This window comes from Drosophila pseudoobscura, chromosome 2 (assembly GCF_009870125.1).
Source record: "Drosophila pseudoobscura strain MV-25-SWS-2005 chromosome 2, UCI_Dpse_MV25, whole genome shotgun sequence".
Taxonomy (NCBI): Eukaryota; Metazoa; Arthropoda; class Insecta; order Diptera; family Drosophilidae; genus Drosophila; species Drosophila pseudoobscura.
The window spans coordinates 8,676,903-8,699,486 of NC_046679.1; the positions used below are offsets into that span (position 1 = coordinate 8,676,903).

Here is a 22,584-nt window from a genome sequence, read left to right on the forward strand (position 1 = left end):
GAGTCAAGACATATGTAATACGGAGTTCATGTGCCTTCGGCTATGCACATTCGGCTTTTTTGGACTGAAGCTTGATCCGACCATTGTATATCATTTGGAATGCGATCCTTGAGAATTAATTTCCTTAAGAATTTGTCAGGTGCTGGCCATATCACAAATTATTAATGAGAACACTTTGCTTGGGAAAATGGTGTGGCTTTGGTACCCAAAATAGTGTATACCTTTAGTGGTTTTTTCTTTTATTCAGTGTAAAACCTTCTCTTGCTTTATTTGAAATACTTTTTTTTCAGTGTAAAGCAAGAAAACGTACTCACACACAGAAATATGTACATATTTTTCAGAAAAACCAGTTATGTCGCTCTCTACCGGAAAACAAAATCAAATGGAAAGTGAGCGAGAAAAAAAAAACCGAAATTTTAAAGATCTGAGACCTACCTCGTTCAGTCAAGCAATTCAAAGCTGAATCGCTGATTCCACGATGAAATAAAACAAGGTGGTCCACTCTTGCTCTTCGCAACCTTCGTTCTTCTCTTTCTCATCAATAATGGCCTCAAAGCGCTCTCTTAAGAACCGAAAGTGGGTTAGGTGGTCCCTTTTATAATTTCATCGTGGCTGATTCTGGAGGACTGACCAAAGCTAATACTGAATCAGTTTATGCAGTGCCCATATAAATTGGTATTGAATAAAATGTCAATATATTCAATTTATAAAACTTTCTACTGGGCAAAATAATCACCAATTTCCATGATGGGCGCAACTATCCTGATCAAAAATCGATCTCAGATCAAGGGAGCAATACGAGGAATGGAGATTATCATTCCAGTCTAGATAACTATTAACTAGCTCTTTGTAATAATGATTCAACTATATCTGGCAGAACTTTATTAATTTCAATTTGGCTCTAAGCCTCTGATGTACGATGCGATGTATTGTTTCAATGTATTCCAAAAAAGTCGTCCAATTCCAATTCCAAACGGTTGCAAGCGAAGATTGGTTTGATCCTGGACTAGCGGAACCAAAGGGCGATCTGACACCACGTTGGCCACTTGCTGAAACACAAACAGCTGATTTGGACTGGTCTGTATAATCAAGTATTGGGTGGACGGTCGTAGATTGGGAATAGAAGCCTTGTTGGGCTCCTCTTCTGATACCACCTCAGCAATTTGATCGGTACGAGAAGGTGACAGCTCTGGTCCCTGCTCTGTTTGTTCGGGCTCTGGATTTTTCGCTGTATATCGGGATACTATCTCCTTCGGCTCTGGAGAACCAGAATTCATCACCAGACTCTGGGATTTTGTTCGTTTGTTGTTGTTGTTGTGCCGGCTCTGTTGACGGCAACCAAAGCTCGGCCGGTAGCAAGCTGTGAGGAAAAATAGCATTTTATCTTTATTATTCGTTAATACAATTTCGGTTTAGACTTACGCCGCTTGGGAGCACCGACCGCCTCGTTGTCTGTAAGGCTTGCTTGGCGTTTTCTGGTCGTCATCATGTGAGGCATCGTAAATAGATGGAGGGAAAATAGCAGCTAGTCTATTGAAAATAGGAAAATACTAAATTAATTCAAAAATTGTTTACTGTACTCACATTGAGCACTACCGAACGATTGATGAAAATGGTATCTGGTATAATTTACACTTTGTGCGACGCCTGCTCTGTTCTCTCGATTTTCTGGGGTATTGAGCATACTCGGATGAACTGTTTAAGCTCCATTCCCCTGGACTCCCATCGGCAATAAAATAAAATCAACTTAAATTTCAGAAACTAGATCTAAACATTTTTTATTAACTCATTCGTGTTACTACAGCGGATAGTTAACGAGTACGTCCTGACGGGCCAATTCCAGCAACATGGGATCGTCGAAGAACTTGTTAATGGACACATCCTCGGAGAGGCCTTTGCGGCGCCGTGTCTTGATCATGAATTCGCGTGCCAAATGCGATGCCTGCTGGGGCTCCAGCGGCCGAATGATGATACTCTTGTCCAGGGGATCGCCGGGCACAATTTGCCAGTGATGGAACACTGACAAACAGAATGCCTGACCCTGGGTATGCGTTCGCAGATCAGTCTCAAAGCCGAACGAATCGATGGCGGGTATAAAGGCTTTGATCGTATAGATGGGTGACCCGGAAACGGGAGCATCCTGTGTCACATGACCTCTAAAAGAATAGGAATATGAAGTTTCGGGTGAAAATTGTCACACAAAATATTCCTTCAACTCACCTGCGCCTGGCCAATACCGTGTAGACCGCCGACACACAATCTGCGGGCGCCTGGACCTCAACAAATAGGTACGGCTCCAGTAGACGTGGCGTGGCCATGAGGAACGCAGAGTAGGCCACGCGACGAGCTGTGGGAATGATTTGGCCACCACCGCGATGCAGAGCCTCGTTGGCAATGACTCCGTCGAGTATCTTGAATTTGACGTTTCGTATGGGCTCCTCACAGAGCGGACCCTCGCGCGTTCCCCATTGAAAGCCCTGCACAATCGAGTCCTTCACTGCCGTCAGCAGATTCTTGTCCACCTCCGAGGGTAGGGTGTCGTCCACAAGAATGTTGGGACCAGTTGAATCGGGGCCAAATGCCCAAATGGAACGCGCGGCCAACAAATCCCAGTCGTAGTTGACCTGAAAGAACTCTCCGATGCGTTTCTTGTTCCAACTGATGCAAACGGTTCCGTTCTCAATGTCTTCGGCCAGGCCCTTCTCCAGGGGCTCTGATATCATGGTTAATTTGTTCTTTTTGTTTGGCGTCTCGGCGAAACACTTGAGGGAACTGGTTTCCACGACAGTCTCACAGAAGGCTACCACTGGATCGGCCACCTTTATGTCGATCTCCGAGTACATTTTGCGCAGATCATGCATGACGCAGTCCAGATACAACTCGCCTGTGCCCAGGATAACGTGCTCACCGGACTCCTCGACACGGGTCGAGAGCAGCGGATAGGATTTGTTCACCTTCCGCAGACCGTCCAGCATTTTCGGCAGCTCCGAGGGATTCACTGGCTCAACGGCAATCTTTATAATGCTCTGCGTGTTGAACTTGAGTGGTCGGAATATGTAGAGATCCTCTGGGACATTGATATCCACAATGGTAGAGGTTTTAACGATGCACTGATCGATGCCCTCAATGAGAACCCAATTACCGGAAGGAACTCGGTTTAGCTCGACTTTATAACGAGCCTCGAACACCCACAGTCGACCAACTTGCAGTATCCGCGAATCCTCCTCATCCTGAAGCGTGTAGTTCTCTCCCAGAACACGCACCTCCTGACCGGCATGCAGGGTGCCGGAAACAATCCGTGCCAGCACCTGGAAAAAGGTACAATCATCGTTGGGATACATCTTCGAGCTGTGGACCATCAGTGTGCCGTATTGATTGCAGGTTATCATGTCGCGATAGATGTCCCCCTCTTTTGGCCCCGTATAAATGTGGTCCACCTTCCGCTTGGCGTTCTCCTGTGGCGATTTGATGTGCTCCACGCACATATCCACGAAACCGCTGCAGTCACCCATGAAACGATTGCAGACGAGTCGCAGCAGCGGCCGTATATTCGATTTAATTTCCTCCTTGGAAACGCGTACATTCAACTCGGCGAGCGTGTCCGACAGCGTGCTGTCCACGTCGCCCACAACCTGGGCAATCAGCTTGTACATGGGCTCCAGTATGAACTCCACGAAACTACGCTGAGCAGAGCTATGCGGCTGTTTCTTGGAGAACTTTCGGCTGCCAATAGATCGTCGATAATTAATAATAATAATTAATAAATAATTTGAGGATACTCTTACGTTTTGCTGTTGAAGTACATATCGCCCCAGAGTCGTTTGGCAAAGTCAATGTAGTTAACGCCCTCATATGTGTCCGCATAGAGTTTGGCAAACGATTTCAAGGTGAAGCAAAAGCCATATAGCGAACTGGAAAAGCAGACATTGCCCAAAATCGGAGACACCAACAGGTTGTCATCTGCACTGCCATATGTGCTAAACGAAAAGGATATTGGTGAACAAATTATTAGGTAAATTTAGGCTTACATACCTCAGTAGCCCATTGACCTCCTCTACTATATGTTTCAGCTTAAAGTACGCATCTTGGGGCGGCAGCTTGAGCTCCAGAATGAGACGATCAATCTGCCATAGATGATAAGCATTAAAAACTTTTACTTTGCGGCATTTGGCACTGTCTTACCTTGTTGATGCACACGGTAATGGACTGCCGCTCCTGTACAGCATGCTTCAGCAAGCGTTCCGTGTTCAGCATAATACCCTCTGCCGCATCGATGAACAAAACAACGCCGTCGCTCATACGCATGGCAGCAGTGGTCTCGTCCGAGAAATTAACATGACCGGGAGTGTCGAAAATATTCAGCAAGTAGCTCTTTTGCTTGACATCCTGCAGAACAAGAGTGACTGGGGTGGCCTTAATGCTGCATCCGCGTTCCTGTTCGGTGAAGAGCGTATCTGTATAGCGCAAAGAGCGCTCCTCCATGGTTTCGAATTGGGGATGCGTTTGCCGAATCAGGCAATCAACGAATGTCGTCTTGCCGTGATGGAGGTGCCCAACGAGTGCCACGTTCCTGATGAGTGGCGGCGTGTCCATTAGATCAGCCATAAATTCCATATCATATGTGGTGTCCTGCTGTTCCTGCTCCTTGATTTGGAACTTGAGCTTCTTTATCGGCTCAATGAGTGGCTTGTCCAGTGGCTGGGCATCCTCTTCCTGCACTATGGTTTCCACATCCGGACCATAAACCTCCACGGCCGAAGGATAATAGCGTTTATCCTCGTGCAGTACAACTGCTGTCACCTCCTTGTCCTCATCTTCTGGCGGTTCTGCTTCGTCCTCGTCCATGGCGTCCTGTGGACCCGCCCAAGCGAATTACTGAGAATGATGCTTCGAGTACATTGCCATGGGAAGTACTTACGTCTTGGTCATCCTGCACGTCTGGTTGCCCATAGATACTCTGGTCATCATCCTCGTCGCTATCCAGATCGGGGCCAATGTAGTTGCCGAACTCATCGTATAAATCGGAATCCATGATATTGCAGAGCTAATAGAAAATTTGTTTCATTCACTGTACACTCAGCCGGCCTCTGCCAATATGTAAACGTTTACAGCCCCCGAGCAGTACGGCACTGTGTGAAATGCTATTGCATCCGAGATAACTTACCAAGGTTCAATCCCACTTTTAATAATGTTTTTCTCTAAATATTTGAGGAAAAACTTTGATGCAAATATATATTTTTACTATTTTCACGCAAAACGCGGATTTCAAGCACGCCGATAAATTTTATTCTGCTGAAATCGATAACGAAAATCAGCTGGAGCCGGCATTTGCAATAAATAAAAGAGTGACCAGACGTAAGAAACTGTAACCTTGGCGGGAATATTTATACTTGTATCTGCATTTACCTAATGGCGCATAATTATCATCTTTGGACCTTTCTGATCACAGGTACAGGTAGAACAGTTTGGGGGTGAAAAGTCGAGAACAGGTAGATCGTTTTGGCTTATATTTTACCGCAATTTGCAAAAGTAATTAGTCAAAAGTATCCGCTTGGACCGTCAACATGTTCATAACAAAATTGTGTGTTCTTCTTTTGATGGCACATTATTCTGTGGCAATTCAGACGGATATCAAAAGGGGGAATTTAAACTCCATTCTTGATAGAGACGAATGGACCAAACTGGCCATGGAATACATAAAGAATCACAAGCCATATATTGTAAAGAAGTACGAGCCATACAAACCTGGAAAATATAATTTAACCCTCCCAACATTTGGCCAAGAATGGGAAACAACAACGATTCAGGCAGTCATTGAACCTACAATTGAGCCGGAATCATCTACAAGCTACTTTACTGAGGAAATCTCCACAACAACAAGCAATATTTTCGATCTTGACGGTACCACAGAGGAAACAACTGTCCAAACTACAACGTCAGAGCCGCAGTTTACAATTATGGGAGCGGACACAACAGAACAAAGTCCCACCAGTACAGAAATTCCGGAATCAACCACTGGCATGGTCGAGACTACCACTTCATGGAGCATCGTTGATTGGGAAACAACTCCGATCATAGACACCACCACTACCGTCTCTTTCAGGAAGGAATCGACAGGAGAAGTATCCGAAACCACGACAGAGGAATCTTTAGTCACGACAGAATGGCCAGCAACCACTACAGGATCCTGGGAAACATCAGAAACCACAACGGAACCATCTCTTATTACGACAGAAAGTCCAGAGACTTCGACTTCAGTGTTGGAAATTATTTCCACAACCTCAGGCATTGAAACTACAACATATTTGGATAATCTAATATACATTCCCCAACCGGACGACTTCACAGACCTCGTAAACAGTACAACTACAGAAAATACAAATATTGAGATTGAGACGAGCACAATCGTATCAGAGGAAACCACTACCGAAGCCATCAGAACCACTACTCCCAGGAGCGCGGACCTTGTTGATGATTTTGTGAAGCCAAATCCGACTAATTTCCGATACTCCTCAGATACAAGACCTGAACCGTATTGGCTGTGAAAATTGAAATAAAAACATTTAAAATAAGCAGTTTAAAATTAATCCAGCCCGCGTTTTATTTGATGAACCTCTGGCCACACCGATACCTGTAGAGTGGGTGGCAACGCTGTCGGTAATCAAAAACACATTTTATTTTGATTATTTATTTCCTGACGGGCTTGATTTTATAAATATGAGTTTGTCCAGCATAAAGAAGAAGGAAGCGAAGGGCAAGAGGAAGGTACTGCCCAAGCTACGAAATATATTGGCCAATCCATACAAGCAGCACAGGTAGCAGCTCTTAAAATCTTGAGACAATCGCCAGTTGACCATTTTCAATTGCAGCCCAGTTCTCGCCGATGATGAAGTGGTGCAGTTTCGTCAGATTTTGCTGGAGGCCATAAAACATAGCGAGCACTCAGTTAAGACCTTTGCCACCCGTCATCAGATACATCTCGGCCTCGAGAGCTCCTTGCGAGCCATTAATTCGAGACGCTTCTCATGTGTCTTTGTCTCGCTGAGTCTGAGGCCATCCCATATCATCCGGCTAATAGCCACCAGTGCCGCCGTTAAAATGCCAACTGCTCCTATCTACGCGCAGCCAAAATTGGAGGAGCTAACCTTTGAAATTTTCGGGGTACGAGCACTTTCTTTGGTCTTGCCTCCGGACTTGGCCGCTGTGAGCCTGGACCTGGAACAGTGGGTGAAGAAACGCCAGAAGCCAGCTCCACAAAAGATTCCTCCCCCGCTTAAAAAGTCGTTGAAAAAGCGCCAGGTGAAAGTGCAAGATCTTCAGCCGGAGGAAACATCACAGAAGGCCTTGGAGCAGCCGAAGGTGGTTGCGGAAAAGCAATGGAACGATGACTACATATCGTGGTCCAGTGAAACGTCATGCGTAAGGATTGACCAAATCGATACCCAGGTGGAGACCCAGCAATTGGGCGCTGCTCTCAGTAATTTGGCCATGAAAGCCAAAACCAAAGCCAACCTAGAAGTGGAATCAAAATCAACGATACCCGACGACTCAGAGGAAAATGTGGAGCACATGGAAGTAGAGACAGCGGAAGGAACCATCGATGAGGATGATTTTTTGCCCACCGACACACAACGATATCGTCCAGTCAGTGTCCACCGAATTCGTCCGAATCCTGACAAGAAACCCAAAAAGAAGCGAAACAAAAAACAAAAACAACAGCCGTTAAGCAAAACCGAATGATAGCTGGCAACGCCGCCACCAATCAGCTGTAGCTTTTAGGTTATTTCTAGGTTTTTGTTATCGTAATTTTTAAGACCTCCCCGCTCCAAAAATGCTCCGCAGCTTACGGCAAATATCACGACTCGGAAAATACGCGACTGCACCGGCCAGTAGCTTGGCCAACAAAACAGCAGCCCTACCGAATGTAATCTCACCCAGAATTCAGGCACCACTTCATACCAGCAGCGTCAGTCGAAAATATGATAGAAAATCATCTAGAACAGCAGACGATTTGGATACGGATGATGAAGCGGACGAGGAGTTTAAGGACGAGCGCGACTCCAAGGTGGTCAAGACCAAGGTGAACTCGCTGCGCGCCGATCTTCTGCTCAAGGCCGGTCTAGGGATGGCCAGAAAGTGAGTGTCGTGTCCAACGGGCAATAATGCAAAACTATTGTTCAATGTTCCTTTTCCTTTCCCACAGCAAAGTTGAACTGAATTTCTATGAGAGCAAGATTCGAGTCAATGGAAAGAAGCTGCAGAAGAAAAGCGTACAGGTAAGGACTGGTGTGGCTAGAGAATTTTCCCTAATGATTCCTTCATTTTAGCTGGATATTGGCGATGAAATCGATGTGATACGCGGCTTTAGTCAGTCGAATCCTTCACATTTGGTAATATCACGTGTCGCCATACTCTCTGCCAGCGAACGCGAGGAGGGCCTCAGTGTGCACTTGCGGCGCTACAAGTCGCTGCTAATTGAGAACTACCGCGGAGCGGATGCGTTCAAATCCTCAGAACCAATCGCCCATTAAATCTGGAAACACACACAAATACATGTATAAGGCTTCTGGGAAAAAAAGTATGCGACAAGCGTTTATTGAACTAATTATTTGTTAATAAGTATGTGTGCTTATCAGCGGTCTACTGAATCGATTCGCAATCAGCTGCGCTACCAAACACGACATCTTTCTGCGTGAGGATTCATGGGACTACCAACGGGACAGTTGTAGACCTTGGCAAAGTCCTCGTTGTTGGTGACGGCACCAAGAACCCGAAACTTGTCAATTGTGTGCTCGTTTGACAGCTCCTCCCAGTAGTGCTCCTCCTCGTATGCATTACACCACAGCTGCGCAAAGCCCAGGAAAAACAGCTGCTCTGGGGATAGATCGAGGCCAGGCATCTGCTCTGCATTCTTATCCAGATGCGTCTCGTTGTCCTGCTGCTGCAGGTGCTGGTGCTGCTGCTTCATGTAGCTGCGATACGCAGCAAGGGCCTCGTGCAGACCACCACTATCAGCAATGTTCTCGTCCTTGGTCTGGTTGCCATTGATCTTGCGATTGATCTCTGGTATCAGGTAATTGCTGTAATGTTCCGCATAGCATTCGGCCCGCTCGTTGAACACCGCATTGGACTTTTTCGACCACCAGTTGCGCTGGGCGCCGCTGCCATCGTACATGGAGCCGACTGTGTCGAAGCCATGCGTGAGCTCATGCCCCACCAGATAACCAATTGTGCCGTACTTTAGGGAGTTCGGCCACAACTGATGAAAGGCTGGCGGATGAAGTATGCCCGCCATCACGTAAATGGTATTGTCTAGGTTATAGTAAAACGCATTGACCTGCATGCTCCACAGTAGCTCGAGGGGTTTCGTGTCATTTGATAGCTCACTAAAATGGTGGCCATTGAACCGTCTTAAGTACGTGATAAAGCGTTTCAGGTTAATGTTCGTCTGAGCAAAGCTGTCCTCGACAATAGTCAGGTTATTGACCGCTCGGACGAGCCGTTCGGTGAGCTCGTCGTCCCTAAAGCTACCAATGCGCGGCTCGATGCTGATCTCCTTCAGCAGTGCTTCTGTTCGAGTTTCCTTGTCCAGCCACTCGGAATTTTCTAGCATCAATCGGAAGCTCTTGCGCAGCTCCTTTATAATGCCCGAGATTTCTGCACTTGTCTCCTCGGAGAAGTATTCCTGCAGACCAAATGGAAAGATATCGTTTAATGGACGTTAGGTACCCTGACCGATCCAACACCTACCACGCGATAAAGCCTATCAAATAGATATGGCAGTGAGTACTGCACTACCTGCAGGCAGTGCTCCTTCTGGTACTTGGCCGACTTCAGTTTAGCGTCCATGCGGTACAGCAGGAGCATGGCCAAATAGTTAGCAACGGCCGGCTTGTGCTTGGCGCAAACCTTATCCAGTTCCACATAGTAGAAGTCGCAGAATGTTTCGATATTCTCCTTGGGAAAGTTGGTGCTGTTCCAGGCAATCGCATAGTAGCTGCTCCATTCAGAAAACGAGGGAATATCGTTCAATTCCGCATGGTCTTCGCATTCTTTGAGATCATCACCGAAACGATCGATAACCACGAGCGCATCATGCCAGAAGGCAAACACTTCCGCAATCACCTGCGAAACCTTCTCCTCCGACAGGCCGTAAGCCTCGAGGTAGCCACGCATTCGCTTCTCGTTCAACTTGTAGCCTCTCGTATCGTTGCTGGCGATGTTGTCGCTGTGGACGATATAGTCGAAGCCCAGTTCCGGCACCTTGAAGTACGGCACAAATGGATACTGGGGCAGGATCTTCTCATGGATTAGTCCATTGATGCCGAAGTTCGTCAACTGGGCGCTCATGTTGAACCAGCTGAAATTGGCGGCATTCCACGCCTCACCGTCGACGGCTGGGAAACCACCTATCGACCTGATAAGCGCCAGATAAGCGGGGTCGGCCGCTGGCAGCGGGTACAGATCCGCACCGAGGCAGGCATTATAGAATCGTTGTGCAATCAGCAGCTCGGCGGTGTAATTTAGATCCATAGCCAGCGAGTTCTTGGTGAGCAGCAGCTCGACCACATCGCCCAATGTGTACCCGATATCCAGGAGGTTGCTCCGCTTATGGGATGACTGCCTGTCCTGCTTCACGTGCTGCCAATTGCCACAGGCGTACTCATAGAAGTCGTCGCACGGCGCCACGCTGACATTCATGTACGACTTCATGCGGTCGGAATAGGTTCTCAGAAATTCCGCTGACGAATCTTTGACTGTATTTTCTATGGATTCGGGCTTTTCCTGTGAATCTGCGACGGTCCGCGCCTCACATGGCTGAACTCTGAACTCTGATATTACTGATATGTAAATTAGGACTACTCCCCACAACGTCGCCGTCATAGTACGACTCGAGCTCGAAAACATTTTGCGCCTATTCATAAATTAATCAGAATCAGAACAACGCACACTACACGCAGTATATAGTTTCGCTAATCGTCATTGATCGATTTGAATTAATAAAATAACCAAGCACGCGCAACCTATGGCTCGGACGTCTCTGCGACTGTTTAATTCAGAACGCGATTAAGAACTGGACAGCATCCGAGTCCGTATTACTTATTCCTCTCTCGGCAGGCCAGCCAGCGTCCGATAATCGTGTCTTATTGGCACACAGATCAGTAAACAAACGCTTCTCTACAATACTTGACCTATGTTAAACGCGATTGATAATCAGGAACCCACCAAAAAGATCCCCTAGCGTTCGTTCATTGATTAAGTCGACATTCGTTTGATTTCAAATTTACGCGCAAAACAATTTGAAAATTGTCTTGCATCTGGCAACGCTTACATATCGTTATCGGCCAAAAGAAGAAGAAATGCACCTCTGAAATCGCAAATTCATTATTTTGCCGCGAACGCAGAAAATATACGCTTATTGTTTACTAAAAACACCAATACGTTGGCTAAAATGTCCTTTAATGCCGCCGGTGATTATCAGCTTGTGATGCAAACCTATAAGGTAGGTGGAGAAGCACCCAGCTGCGGTACTTAACTAGTTTATTATTAATTTCTAGTACAAAAAGCACAACATCATCTGCAGCACGAAAGTGCTGCCGAGCAAGATAAACCACTTTGGCAAGAAATTATGTGACTATCACTGGATGACGCCTGCCCGCTGGACCAATGTTGAGAGCGGCTTGTGGGACCTGCTGGAGAAGGAGCGGGACGTTCAAAATGTGCATGCCGACCTCCTCATTGACCACATCAAAGTGCGAGTGGATTCCAGCGAATATCGGCACTCAGCTTCCCAGCTACTCTTACCAGGGGTTATACTCTCGAAAAGTGACCTGTCTCTTAGTGTAAAGCTCGAATATATACCGCAAGAAGATACTAAGAATATGAGAAAGGGTATCGACAGTTCCATCAAACGCGAAGTCGTAGCATCAAAAGCCAGGTGTGTGAATGACATACAAAACTCCAATCCACGTGTGATGGGCACTCATTTACCTTTCTTGCAGCGACCATGAAGCGAAATCTAAGAGAGTGCACAAAGATAATAAGTCCAGCCACGGTCACGGTTCTCGCGAAAATAAAACAACCAAACGGATGCACAAGACACTTTCAGTGTAAGACCCAAGCTTGACTCATGAAACTCCCTATGAACTTAACTACATTTTTTACAGTGATAAACAGAAAGAACCCGCTCCGGAGACGCTCAAGGCGCGGAGCTCTCGGAGATCAATTTCACAAGATTCTGAGAAAGATAAACCCTCTAAGCCAAAGCCTCTAACGCAAAGTTCTCTTTCAATGTAATCCCCAATCTTATTTCCTGAAATATGCTACGAATTCAATTCAATTTTTTACAGAGACCAACAGATAGAACCCGCTACGGAGACGGAAAAGGACAAGTCCATTCCTCCGGTTGAAAATGTTCCTGCAAAGAAGCGGAGCTCTAGGAGATCCATATCACAACACTCTGAGAGATCTAAAACCTCTAACAGAGATCGCTCGTCGCTTGAAAAGAAGCCAATTAAACGAACGCAAAGTTCCCTTTCAATGTAAGCCGACTGCAAAGCTGAAATGCACTAAGAAGTTAATTAAATTTCTTGCAGTGAACAAGAGGTAGAACGCGGTCAGGAGAAGCGCAAGGGTCGAAGATCCGTTTCACAACATTCTGGGAAAGAAAAAGCCTCTAACAGCGGTCGCTCTTCACGTGAAAAGAAGCCCAGCAAACGGACGCATATAGAAGCGCAGTAAGCATCAATGTGAGAATCAATTTATGCCATGCCTAATATTAACGCAGGAATTCCAGCCCCAGCTCTGTGGGGCCGAGTCCCCCAGGACGCCCCCGCCGCTCACTAACGCGTCCAAGTCATTTGGATGACTTCATCGTAGGGTATGGAATAGAAAGCCTGCTGGCTTAGAAAGCTGTATTAATTGTGCATTTTCAGAAGGAAGATAAAGACTGAAAAGATCGTCTCGCCAGAGAAAGTGATTGCCAATGGGAAGGGGAAAGATTCGTCGCCATCAAAACCCGATCCCATGGAGGCGGTCGCTGCGCTAGGACTTGGTCCATGTCCGCGCAAGGTGGATATTCTGTAAGTTTTGCAATCCAATGCATTCACCTACAGCTAAGATTGTGTTATCCGCCAGATTAATGGATAAAATGGAGAAAGAAGAGGTGTTGAATACATTCTCCAAGTACCAAAGCGACCTGAATCAATTTTTTACGGAACATCGGCAGGAGAGAACAGATAAATTTATGGGCATTCAGCATGTACACGTCATAGATATAATGCGTAGAGACGTTGAAGTCAGCATGCTCGAGAAACTGGGCACAGTGTTTGGCAACAGTTCAGTAAGTGGAAGTGGCAGTGGAACACTGTGATTTGATCTGAGCTGATAATTCCTCGTTTGACAGGCATATGCATCGCTACAGATCAATGCTCTCCTGCCATTGTGGATTGTGCGTCTCTTTATGGACACATTCAATTTTGATACCGCTGAGGAGGCAGTGCAACAGATCAGGGACCAATTGGAATACAGCACATACCAGAAAGCCGTCAATCCTCTAGAATCAGATTTGGAGTACTGATTAAAACACACTCTTTGTTTGTATTCTTTATTGTGTTGGAATCCTGTTTTGTTTCTTATTTCGCATGCATGCATTCTTATTCGGTTTCATCAAAATAAAACTTTTACTTCATCCGGCCGAATGTTTCAAGTATGCTTTTATCTAATGGAGAGCTGTCTGGACTGCTTAGTGGAGATGCCCACATGATCATTACGAAATTGCGTGACTTATTAACTAAAGACATGTCTAGGGATAATATTGATGAAACGGCGGCTGCTTCCCGCGGCACCGCCCGCCCAGAAGGTGTTGTAAATAAACTCAGTCTGACTTCCACACTCCTATGTACAAATGATGTGGGATCTGCTCTAAGCCTGCAGCGGGGGCTTACAGCTCGTCATGTGGCTGATCCTCCTCGTCGTCATCGGCATTGATGTTCTCGTTGTTCTCTTGGCTTCCGAAATCATCCTCGGCAGTGTCGTCATCCTCATCCAATTCGATTTGTTCATCCAGCGAGACACCCAGTGTGTGGCGCATCATTTTCTCAATGCTGTCGGCGAAGTCGGCCGTCTCCTGGAGCATGTACCCAGAGCGTAGAGTGGCAGTGCGGAACATCATAACGGCCATAGCCCTTGCAGAGTCATCGGCCTCGTCAGCCTCAACGCGACGCAACAGCTCGCGCATCAGGGGGTGCCTGGGATTGATCTCAAGAGTTTTCTTCTGGCTGAGGTAGTAGCTGCGTGAAGGATCGTCCGACTTCTGGTGGGCATTGGACATCGCCAGTCGCTCCATGTTGCCGGTCCAGCCGAAAACGCCAGCCACCAAGGCACATGGCGAGTTGCTCAGACGCTCCGACACCTGAGCCTTGGAGATCTGGTCCTTGAGGGCGACATCGTTCAGCCACTTGACGAGCGGCTCGAAGGCGCTCTTCAGCGACTCGAAGTTCTTCTTGCTCTTCTCGGACTCGTTGAGCTTGAATCCCTCCTTGGCCACGTTCTGGAACTTCTTGCCATCGAATTCGGGCAGGGCCGAGATGCAGTATTCATCAACAGCCTCGACTAGGAACAGCACCTCGTAGCCCTTGCTCAGCAGACGCTCAACGAACGGCGACTTCTCGACCTCACCGCGGTTGGCACCGGCAATGTAGTAGATGTGTTCCTGCTTCGACTTCATGCGTTCCACATATTCGGCCAGGGAGGTAACGCCCTTGCCGTTGGAGGTTTGGAAGCGCAGCAGCTTGGCCAGGCGAGATCGGTTGCTGGGATCCTCCATGACACCCAATTTAATGCTAAGAAAAAGGATAATGCGAGTAGTGAGCAAAGATTTCATCAATGATGGATGCGCAACACCTACTTGGTGGAGAACTCCTTCCAGAACTGTTCGTAGGACTCCTTGTCGAGCTTCTTGAGCATGTCAAGTACCTTGCGCACCAGCTTCTTCTTGATAACCTTGATCAGCTTGTGCTGCTGGAGCGTTTCACGCGACACATTCAGGGGCAGATCGTCGGAGTCGACAACACCGCGGATGAAGCTCAAGAAGTTGGGCATCATGTCGTTGAACTCGTCGGTGATGAAGACACGACGAACGTAGAGCTTGATGTTGTCGGACTTGGTGCCGTACCGGTTGAAGGACTCGGATGGCTGTACCTTGGGCACGTACAGCAAACTCTTGAAGGTAACTTCACCCTCGGCAATGAAATGGGTCTGGGTGAGGGGTTCGCTCGAGTCCTTGGTCAGACTCTTGTAGAAGTTGTTGTACTCCTCGGTTGTCACATCGGCCGGCTTGCGAGTCCAGATGGGTTTGCTGTCGTTGATCAGGAGCCAGTCCCAGATGGTCTTGGACACCTTCTTTGTCTTGGGCTTGTCGTCATCAGCGGCCTCCTCAACCTTGGCCTCTTCATCGGCATCTTCCACGTCATCTTCGGTCTTTGCTGGCTCGGCCACGGCCTCTTCCTCCACCGGCACCTCTTCGTCGACAGTTTTGCTGGACCACATCAGAATGGGGAAGTTAATGAACTGCGAGTATTTGCGAATCAGCTCGCGCACGGTTTCCTCCTCAAGGAAGTCCTGGGCCTCTTCCTTCAGGTACAGCGAAATGATCGAACCCCGCTTCAGTGTGTCGCCACGGGGATCTTCGGTGATGGTGAAGCTGTTGGCATCCGACTCCCAGATGTACTGCTTATCGTCGTTGTGCTTCGTGGTGACCACCACACGGTCGGCGACCAAGAAGGCCGAATAGAAGCCCACACCGAACTGGCCAATCATGTCGTTCAGGTCGCCACCCTCAGACTTGCTGGGATCCTGCATTTTGGCAAGGAAATCAGCAGTGCCGGACTTGGCAATTGTGCCCAGGTTATTAATCAGATCCTGGTGTGTCATGCCAATGCCCGAGTCCATGATGTGCAGCGCCTTGTTCTCCTTGTCGGCCTTGATGCGGATGTGCAGTTCGGGGTTGCTCTCCAGCTCCTTTCGGTCGGTGAGGGCCAGCAGACGAATCTTGTCAATGGCATCGGAGGCGTTCGAGATCAATTCACGCAGGAAGATCTCCTTGTTGCGGTACAGCGAATTGATGATCAGTTTCATCATGCGGTTCACTTCTGTCTGGAAAGTGAACTTCTCCGCCTGCCCACAAAAGAAATACGCAAAAAAAAATGAATAAATATTCATACAAGCAGCACATATATACCATATATACCTTTTCGCGCAATTCTTTTAGCTGCGCAACATTCAGTCCATCCAGCTGGATGGCTTCCTCCTCCCGCTTCAGGGTCTCAGCATCTGTGGTGGTAAGGCATATGCATATTATAGATAAGGGGCGTCAACACCATGGCGTCAAGGGTAAGTACGGCTAACGCTGACGTGTACCAAAAACTCCAAGTACTACCCTTGCCGGTGGGGGGGGGGGCGTCACTTACCAGTTCTGGAACCTTCCTTGAATGCACCCAAATCCAGGTCGATTTTCTCGGCACTAGGCTCATCTTCAGCCGCAATTTGACTTATGCCTGCAGTAATGTAATAGTAATAGTAAATACACAAAAAAAATTAGGTTAAAGCACCGGCATTGGCCTTTGGCGCTGAAGCGTGGCAAGAATAAACGAACCTGATACGAGCAAAAGCCCCAGCAACAGATAGTATTTCATTCTAAATACAATTTGATTTACTAGGAACGATAAAAGTCTGGCGAAAGGCCACGTCACAACAGTCCCAGGCTGGCTCCGGTTTTTGATTTAAGTGAAATTTTCGAGTCGACTGCCACTTTGCACACAAAAATGACGCGGCTTTTATATGTAGCGTCTTGTATGATGAAAACCCGAACTTAGCCCACTAAGGCCCCCTTTATTTCAACAGTTCAATTGCTTGAGGTAACTGGCGGAAAATATCAACGATTCTAAATTCTGCTTGTAGATTCATGCCAAATTTCGTCTGAACTTAAAAAAACTGCGCTAAAATTATTTAATTTTCATTATTTTCGGTGGAATATACCCCCTTGGCTTGTAATGGGTTAATTGTTCTCCGTCAAGGATTGGAAACCATATTGCTCAATTTTGATGTTCCGTTGAATAATTCTGGCTAACTAAAGCAATTAGTTCTGCCTACATAGTTTGAGGCCATTGATGAATAAACTTTCTAAAAGATTTCCTAGTTTTTAGTCCTTGTTTTTATTTATAGCTCAGCAAAAAAACCGTCGGTAACAGTCGTTGCTGGTATTTGAAGATATGTTGCGTGAAAGCCGTAGTATATAGTATATATATTATTTGTATACCCTATTTCGTTAATTTAATACTGGAAAGACGTTTCGATTACAGAGTTATCGAAATGGCCGTGCAAGCTGTTTTTGACATTCCTTTTTGGCCTCACCTTCCTCGCATGCTCACCAACACATTCGCGAATGCGTTATTTGGGCTCGAAATTTTTAATGATTCCTGCAATCATTCAACGTTTGCGTGAGTTGTCAAGCATACACAATATCAGAGGATATCTAAATTTAAATATTGTATCTCCAGTACCCAGTTGATTGCATGCGCCACGGCAGCAGCAACCGCGAAACCCCTCAACGACGATCGTACACAGCGCAATAGGCCCCGCACACTCGAAACTTGGGGCTAGCGAAGAAACCCAATCGGCAGACACCGCAGAGCAACATTTGGTCGATGCTAGTCGTGTCGAGTTGTGCGTGGAGGTGGAGCAACAGCAGCAGCAGCAGCAGCAGCAGTGTCAATTAATAGTTTTGCGTATTCCCATTCATACATCATACATCACCACACCACCCATTCCCCCCCACTTGCGGAGTCCGTGTTATACAACAAAATTGACCAGTGCCTCTCGACTACGCCGGCAAATACCAATCGTTTATGTTGTCCTTAGGGCCAGAGGTTCAACAAGACCAAAAATCGGAATCTTATCAATCCCCGCCCTCTTGTGCGTGCGTTCGAAATAATTAACTGTGCGTGGTGTAATCGTAATCCCTTATCAGCTGCTCGGTGCGAAAGTTTGGCCGCAAGACAAACGGGCAGAGAAAGCATACAGCCAAAGCAAAAGAAACGCCAATAACAAGCGGTGTGTGAGTCTCCTCGGTTTCGCTTGCACTTGCCACTGGACAGAACAGAACTGGTTGGAGATTGCGGATTGGAGCATCAAAGCGTTCGTAACAGAAGAACCCATTGCAAGGGCAGCCACAGCCACAGCCGCAGCCATGAATATCGACGACTACGAGAGCTTGCCGACGACCAGTGTCGGCATAAATATGACGGCGGGCGCCATCGCTGGCGTTCTGGAGCATGTGGTCATGTATCCGCTGGACTCTGTTAAGGTGAGAGACTTTTCCGCGGAAGAGGAGCAGGGTATCCACTGCCTGAAATCGGGGCATGCCACCACATAACCTCACAAATGCGTGTACACAATCGAAATATTTTTATATGTCCGTCTGTGCCAATGTTCGGGCATAATCGTGATGTAATTCCTTGGCTCTCGAAGACTATTGCGGGTGGTATTTGCCCTGTAGCTGTGGCGCTCATAACTCAGCTGGTTTGTGCGTTTATCAGAGCACGTTCTGTCGGTTTACGCTTTGGCCGATAAGATTAGCCCCCCACCACTCCATGCCCGAGATTTGCTATGTGCGCTGTCCTGATAGCTTGATCGGCATTATCGTATGAGCTCCCCGTCCGTGCCCTATGCAATTCCGATGTCAAGACATTTGCATATAATGTACATATGCTATAGAAAATGCACATATGTACATCATCCGCAAGGCATGGCAAGGCCTGCCTCTGCACCGCCGATAATTAGATTCCATTGCTGGCTACTATATACAACAATTTTTCACGCAATTCGGTTCGAGCAGAGATATTGATTTTCTTTACTGGCCATATGTGTCTGTCAATCGGACTCCCCGAAGCTCCTAAGAATTCTGCTGTCGTGACAGGCAATACTGGTGCCAAAAGTAAAGCCCAAGTAAAGTCGGGATTCCCGGCGTTTTGCTTGACGAACTGATTTCATTGAGTTACGAAATCAAGAGCAGCACACCAGCAGAGCTCTACGTTTAATTGAACAACAATTGAAGCACTTTTATTCACATTATTATTATTAGTTTTCGCATTGTTGCCGTCCCGCTGGTTGCTGTTTATAAATAATCTATCTGTAATGGTTTTTGCTTATCGGAGGCGCATGATGCATTGAGAATGCCGGTCTACGCTCTCGGAATCGATGCTATTTTTTATCAGCAGGCCTCCCCCTCCCCTTTTATGTAATCTCTGCCGCCGTGTTCAGTGTTCGTTCGGTGGCATTTTAATTATGATTTTGCACAGTATTCCGATTGCTCCGCCCACACTCGAGACACAAGAGCCACTCATTGGATGGGTTTTTCTTCACCTTGAGTGGCCGTCGTGTTATCACCCCTCAGACAGATGATACTAGTGGGGTCGGGGCCCCCACTAAAACATGTAAACAATACAATGCAATGGAGTTATGTATTTGTTTTCCAGGAAATCTTATCTGATTCGCTCAAACCGCACGTCCCTGTAATTTACGTTATGTGGGATTCTGTGCTCTCCACTCTACACTCCCAGCCATCTATTATATATGTGGTTCTAGCCTGATTTGATTTGCTGGCACACCTCTAGCATTATATAGTACGTATGTACTCATTCCACGATTTAAATATGGGGGGATCGACTGCTAAATGTTTGTGGCCTAGCTAATTCGTTTTCGTAGACAAAAGCTCCCTATTAAAGCGTTATAGTGGCACAATTAAAAGTGTTTTCTCGGTTCTGAATCACGATGAAATGCATATTTTATGCGCCTTTCAGTTGGGCAGTCTCCGGGGTATATCATGAGTAATAATGACATTGCACAATAAGCTATGAAAAAGAAATTCTATTTGCTGAACCCTAGATTCTATACGTGTATAAACGTGATAGCTATTCCACGGGCTAATCGTTAATTATTCCTAGAAACGAGTTTATCAATAAATAACTTCATAAATAGGTAAACACGGGATCTCCATTTTTAAGGCACACTAAAGTATTTCTTGTTTATTTACAGACGCGAATGCAGAGCCTGACATCAGCATCCAACATGAATATAATGTCAACCTTTCAGAATATGATCACACGTGAGGGTCTCTTGAGGTAAGTAGCATCCACGACACCAACCGTTCGGAGGAAAAGTTTTTAAATGATTCGTTTTGCAGACCCATTCGTGGTGCCAGTGCTGTGGTTGTGGGTGCAGGACCAGCGCATTCGCTCTACTTCGGTGCCTACGAGATGACCAAGGAAATGCTGACTAAATTCACATCACTAAACCACCTTAACTACGGTTAGGACTGCTCTATATAAACGATCGATGGATCCTCCATGAACTATGATCGCTAATGCTCTGCCGTTACAGTTATCTCCGGGGCAGTGGCCACTCTCATACACGACGCCATCTCCAATCCCACGGAGGTGATCAAGCAGCGCATGCAAATGTACAATTCACCCTATTCATCGGTCATCACGTGCATGCGGGATGTGTATCGGAAGGAGGGCTTCAAGGCCTTCTATCGATCCTACAGCACCCAATTGGTCATGAATATACCATATCAGACGATACATTTTACCACATATGAGTTTATCCAGAATAAAGTGAGTACCTCTTAAGGATGCTGGATATACATATCTAGGAGAAGAACCTGTCTTAACCCGGTCACACCGTATTTATGTTGCAGCTCAATTTGGATCGCAGATACAATCCCCCCGTGCATATGGTGGCGGGTGGAGCGGCGGGTGCCTGTGCAGCGGCCATAACGACACCCCTGGATGTGGTGAAAACACTGCTAAACACACAGGAAACGGGTCTAACAAAAGGCATGATCGAGGCCTGTCGCAAGGTATTTCATATACGTCGGAGCCGAAGGGACTTTCTGACTTTGTTCGACTTTCAGATCTACCATATGGCTGGGCCAATGGGTTTCTTCAAGGGAATGACTGCTCGCGTCTTGTACTCGATGCCAGCGACGGCCATCTGCTGGTCCACATACGAGTTCTTCAAGTTCTATTTGTGTGGCCTCGAACGTGATCAATATAAATCGTCAATTACGGGCCGCTCCGAATTACAAGAGCCCCGCAAAACGGCCTATGTATTGCCGAAGAGCACAACCGATGAGGATCCGTCTTTGGCGACCGAATCTTTGGCCGTGGATACTGCTGCCGGCACGTTGAAGGATCCCGCTATCCTGCATCCTACGCCGCCCACAGTCAATGCAGCCGGTGCCATCAAAACGGTCTGTGAACTGTCCACACGCACCGCTGCGCCCACCATAAATCTGCACACGAGGCACACGGAAGTGAAGAGCCCCTATGAGCGGGGCTTCTCCAGCACGTAGACTGTGCGCGAGGACGTGGCCGCAAGCGAGGCGGCCAGCGTTCGACACGTTTGCAGCGGCGACAGCTAAACACACATAAGCATAGCTATTAGTTGGCGGCGGGGAAAGGTGGCTGGAGGCGGCATAGGTGCAGGAGTCAGTCTGTTTTGTGGAGTTTGGCGTGGACACGGCGTTTGAAACGTCTGCCGCCCCCATTCCCTTCGGCCCTAGCCTCTGTATTGCCTTTGGCCTCGTTTTTTCCCCAGCTGCTTGTATGAATACTCTGCGAGGAGTCGGTGAGAGAGTGTTATCACTCCCATAGTCGGAGGTTAAATCGTAGTTGTTGTTCTGCACAAAAACTCTCGCTCTCACACTCCCCCCACAAAAACACCCCCATCCCCACACCCCACAAAACACACACAGACACACACACACACACCCAAACAAACAAAAACAAAGTTCATTTTTAGGCAAAAAGCAAAATATTCTTGTTAAAAAAACAAAAGTAAAAATTAATTATTACGATTATGATGATAATAACTTGTATCTATGTTGCTCGGAATTGAGTGGAACCCTTGTGTAAAGTACTATTATATTACCATTACATTGTGTATTACAATATATATATGATTTACGATATATTTTTTTTAAACAAAAAACAAATTTCAAAGTATATATACACATTATGCATATACTTGTTGATTTGATCGTTGTAAAGTAAGAGCAAAGCCAGAGCAAGAGAGCAACAAAATCGCAAAAACGCAGGAAACAGGACAAAATAAACTGTTTCGCAAAAAAAGGCAAAAAATTCAATGATTTGTAATCCAATTACACTTTCATCTTCAAACTGAGATGTTACAAAATATAGTATATACTTATAATAACGAGAGCCTGCAAACAACTATATACAGCTCCCTCCTATTCCAGGCCCCCAGGAACCTACCCAACCAACCTTTGGGTACCACAGTACTGTAATGTAGTGGAGTAGAGTAGAGCCCCAGGCCCTGTCACTGGCCCTTGACTGACTGATTGACTTTATTGAAAGCCCCCAAACCGTATTCGCATACATATTAAATATATGTTGTTCTAGCTTCTAGAATATCCAAATAATAGCCTCAGTCAAGTGCCAGCGGGTGTCGGGGGAAACAGCAACCCAGTCCCCAAAAAAAACAAAACACAAAAACACACAC

The 22,584-nt window shown here is 46.7% G+C and overlaps 8 protein-coding genes across 9 annotated transcripts; 4 read left to right on the top strand and 4 right to left on the bottom strand.

The window, feature by feature from the left end:
- Nucleotides 1–853: 853 nt before the first annotated feature.
- LOC26532863 (uncharacterized) lies at nt 854–1,719 on the bottom strand. Its single transcript, XM_015183472.2, has 3 exons — nt 1,585–1,719; nt 1,423–1,530; nt 854–1,360 (listed from the first exon to the last, which is right to left on the bottom strand). Exons 2-3 carry the CDS (start codon nt 1,496–1,498, stop codon nt 891–893), a joined length of 546 nt encoding a protein of 181 aa, XP_015038958.2. The 5' UTR covers nt 1,499–1,530; nt 1,585–1,719; the 3' UTR covers nt 854–890.
- Nucleotides 1,720–1,752: 33 nt separating this feature from the next.
- LOC4801096 (116 kDa U5 small nuclear ribonucleoprotein component) lies at nt 1,753–5,324 on the bottom strand. Its single transcript, XM_001358210.5, has 7 exons — nt 5,165–5,324; nt 4,919–5,044; nt 4,183–4,851; nt 4,033–4,124; nt 3,786–3,977; nt 2,221–3,723; nt 1,753–2,156 (listed from the first exon to the last, which is right to left on the bottom strand). Exons 2-7 carry the CDS (start codon nt 5,030–5,032, stop codon nt 1,799–1,801), a joined length of 2,928 nt encoding a protein of 975 aa, XP_001358247.2. The 5' UTR covers nt 5,033–5,044; nt 5,165–5,324; the 3' UTR covers nt 1,753–1,798.
- Nucleotides 5,325–6,661: 1,337 nt separating this feature from the next.
- LOC6897045 (uncharacterized) lies at nt 6,662–7,810 on the top strand. Its single transcript, XM_002137194.3, has 2 exons — nt 6,662–6,815; nt 6,870–7,810. The coding sequence occupies exons 1-2, from the start codon at nt 6,718–6,720 to the stop codon at nt 7,738–7,740; spliced, it is 969 nt and encodes a 322-aa protein (XP_002137230.2). The 5' UTR covers nt 6,662–6,717; the 3' UTR covers nt 7,741–7,810.
- On the top strand, nt 7,700–8,581 carry LOC4801100 (mitochondrial transcription rescue factor 1). The gene is made up of 3 exons (XM_001358212.4): nt 7,700–8,136; nt 8,204–8,276; nt 8,328–8,581. Exons 1-3 carry the CDS (start codon nt 7,832–7,834, stop codon nt 8,529–8,531), a joined length of 582 nt encoding a protein of 193 aa, XP_001358249.2. The 5' UTR covers nt 7,700–7,831; the 3' UTR covers nt 8,532–8,581.
- Nep7 (Neprilysin 7) lies at nt 8,565–11,090 on the bottom strand. Its single transcript, XM_001358213.4, has 2 exons — nt 9,751–11,090; nt 8,565–9,685 (listed from the first exon to the last, which is right to left on the bottom strand). The coding sequence occupies exons 1-2, from the start codon at nt 10,921–10,923 to the stop codon at nt 8,669–8,671; spliced, it is 2,190 nt and encodes a 729-aa protein (XP_001358250.4). The 5' UTR covers nt 10,924–11,090; the 3' UTR covers nt 8,565–8,668.
- Nucleotides 11,091–11,299: 209 nt separating this feature from the next.
- LOC4801102 (uncharacterized protein CG4951) lies at nt 11,300–13,696 on the top strand. 2 transcript variants are annotated; one of them, XM_003736344.3, is made up of 10 exons: nt 11,300–11,503; nt 11,559–11,938; nt 12,003–12,110; nt 12,168–12,293; nt 12,351–12,542; nt 12,597–12,737; nt 12,797–12,880; nt 12,936–13,082; nt 13,138–13,342; nt 13,406–13,696. In XM_003736344.3, the coding sequence occupies exons 1-10, from the start codon at nt 11,453–11,455 to the stop codon at nt 13,577–13,579; spliced, it is 1,608 nt and encodes a 535-aa protein (XP_003736392.3). In that variant the 5' UTR covers nt 11,300–11,452; the 3' UTR covers nt 13,580–13,696. The 2 variants fall into 2 exon arrangements, with proteins under 2 accessions (XP_003736392.3, XP_001358251.4); XM_001358214.4 differs by having other exon boundaries at nt 11,325–11,503; nt 12,788–12,880.
- Gp93 (heat shock protein 90 Gp93) lies at nt 13,593–16,861 on the bottom strand. Its single transcript, XM_001358215.5, has 5 exons — nt 16,655–16,861; nt 16,470–16,556; nt 16,250–16,332; nt 14,909–16,176; nt 13,593–14,843 (listed from the first exon to the last, which is right to left on the bottom strand). Exons 1-5 carry the CDS (start codon nt 16,692–16,694, stop codon nt 13,943–13,945), a joined length of 2,379 nt encoding a protein of 792 aa, XP_001358252.1. The 5' UTR covers nt 16,695–16,861; the 3' UTR covers nt 13,593–13,942.
- A 511-nt stretch (nt 16,862–17,372) lies between these two features.
- Nucleotides 17,373–22,283, top strand: mfrn (mitochondrial iron transporter mitoferrin). The gene is made up of 7 exons (XM_015183165.2): nt 17,373–17,498; nt 17,559–18,364; nt 20,095–20,180; nt 20,243–20,367; nt 20,440–20,675; nt 20,759–20,920; nt 20,975–22,283. The coding sequence occupies exons 2-7, from the start codon at nt 18,248–18,250 to the stop codon at nt 21,413–21,415; spliced, it is 1,167 nt and encodes a 388-aa protein (XP_015038651.2). The 5' UTR covers nt 17,373–17,498; nt 17,559–18,247; the 3' UTR covers nt 21,416–22,283.
- Nucleotides 22,284–22,584: the final 301 nt, after the last annotated feature.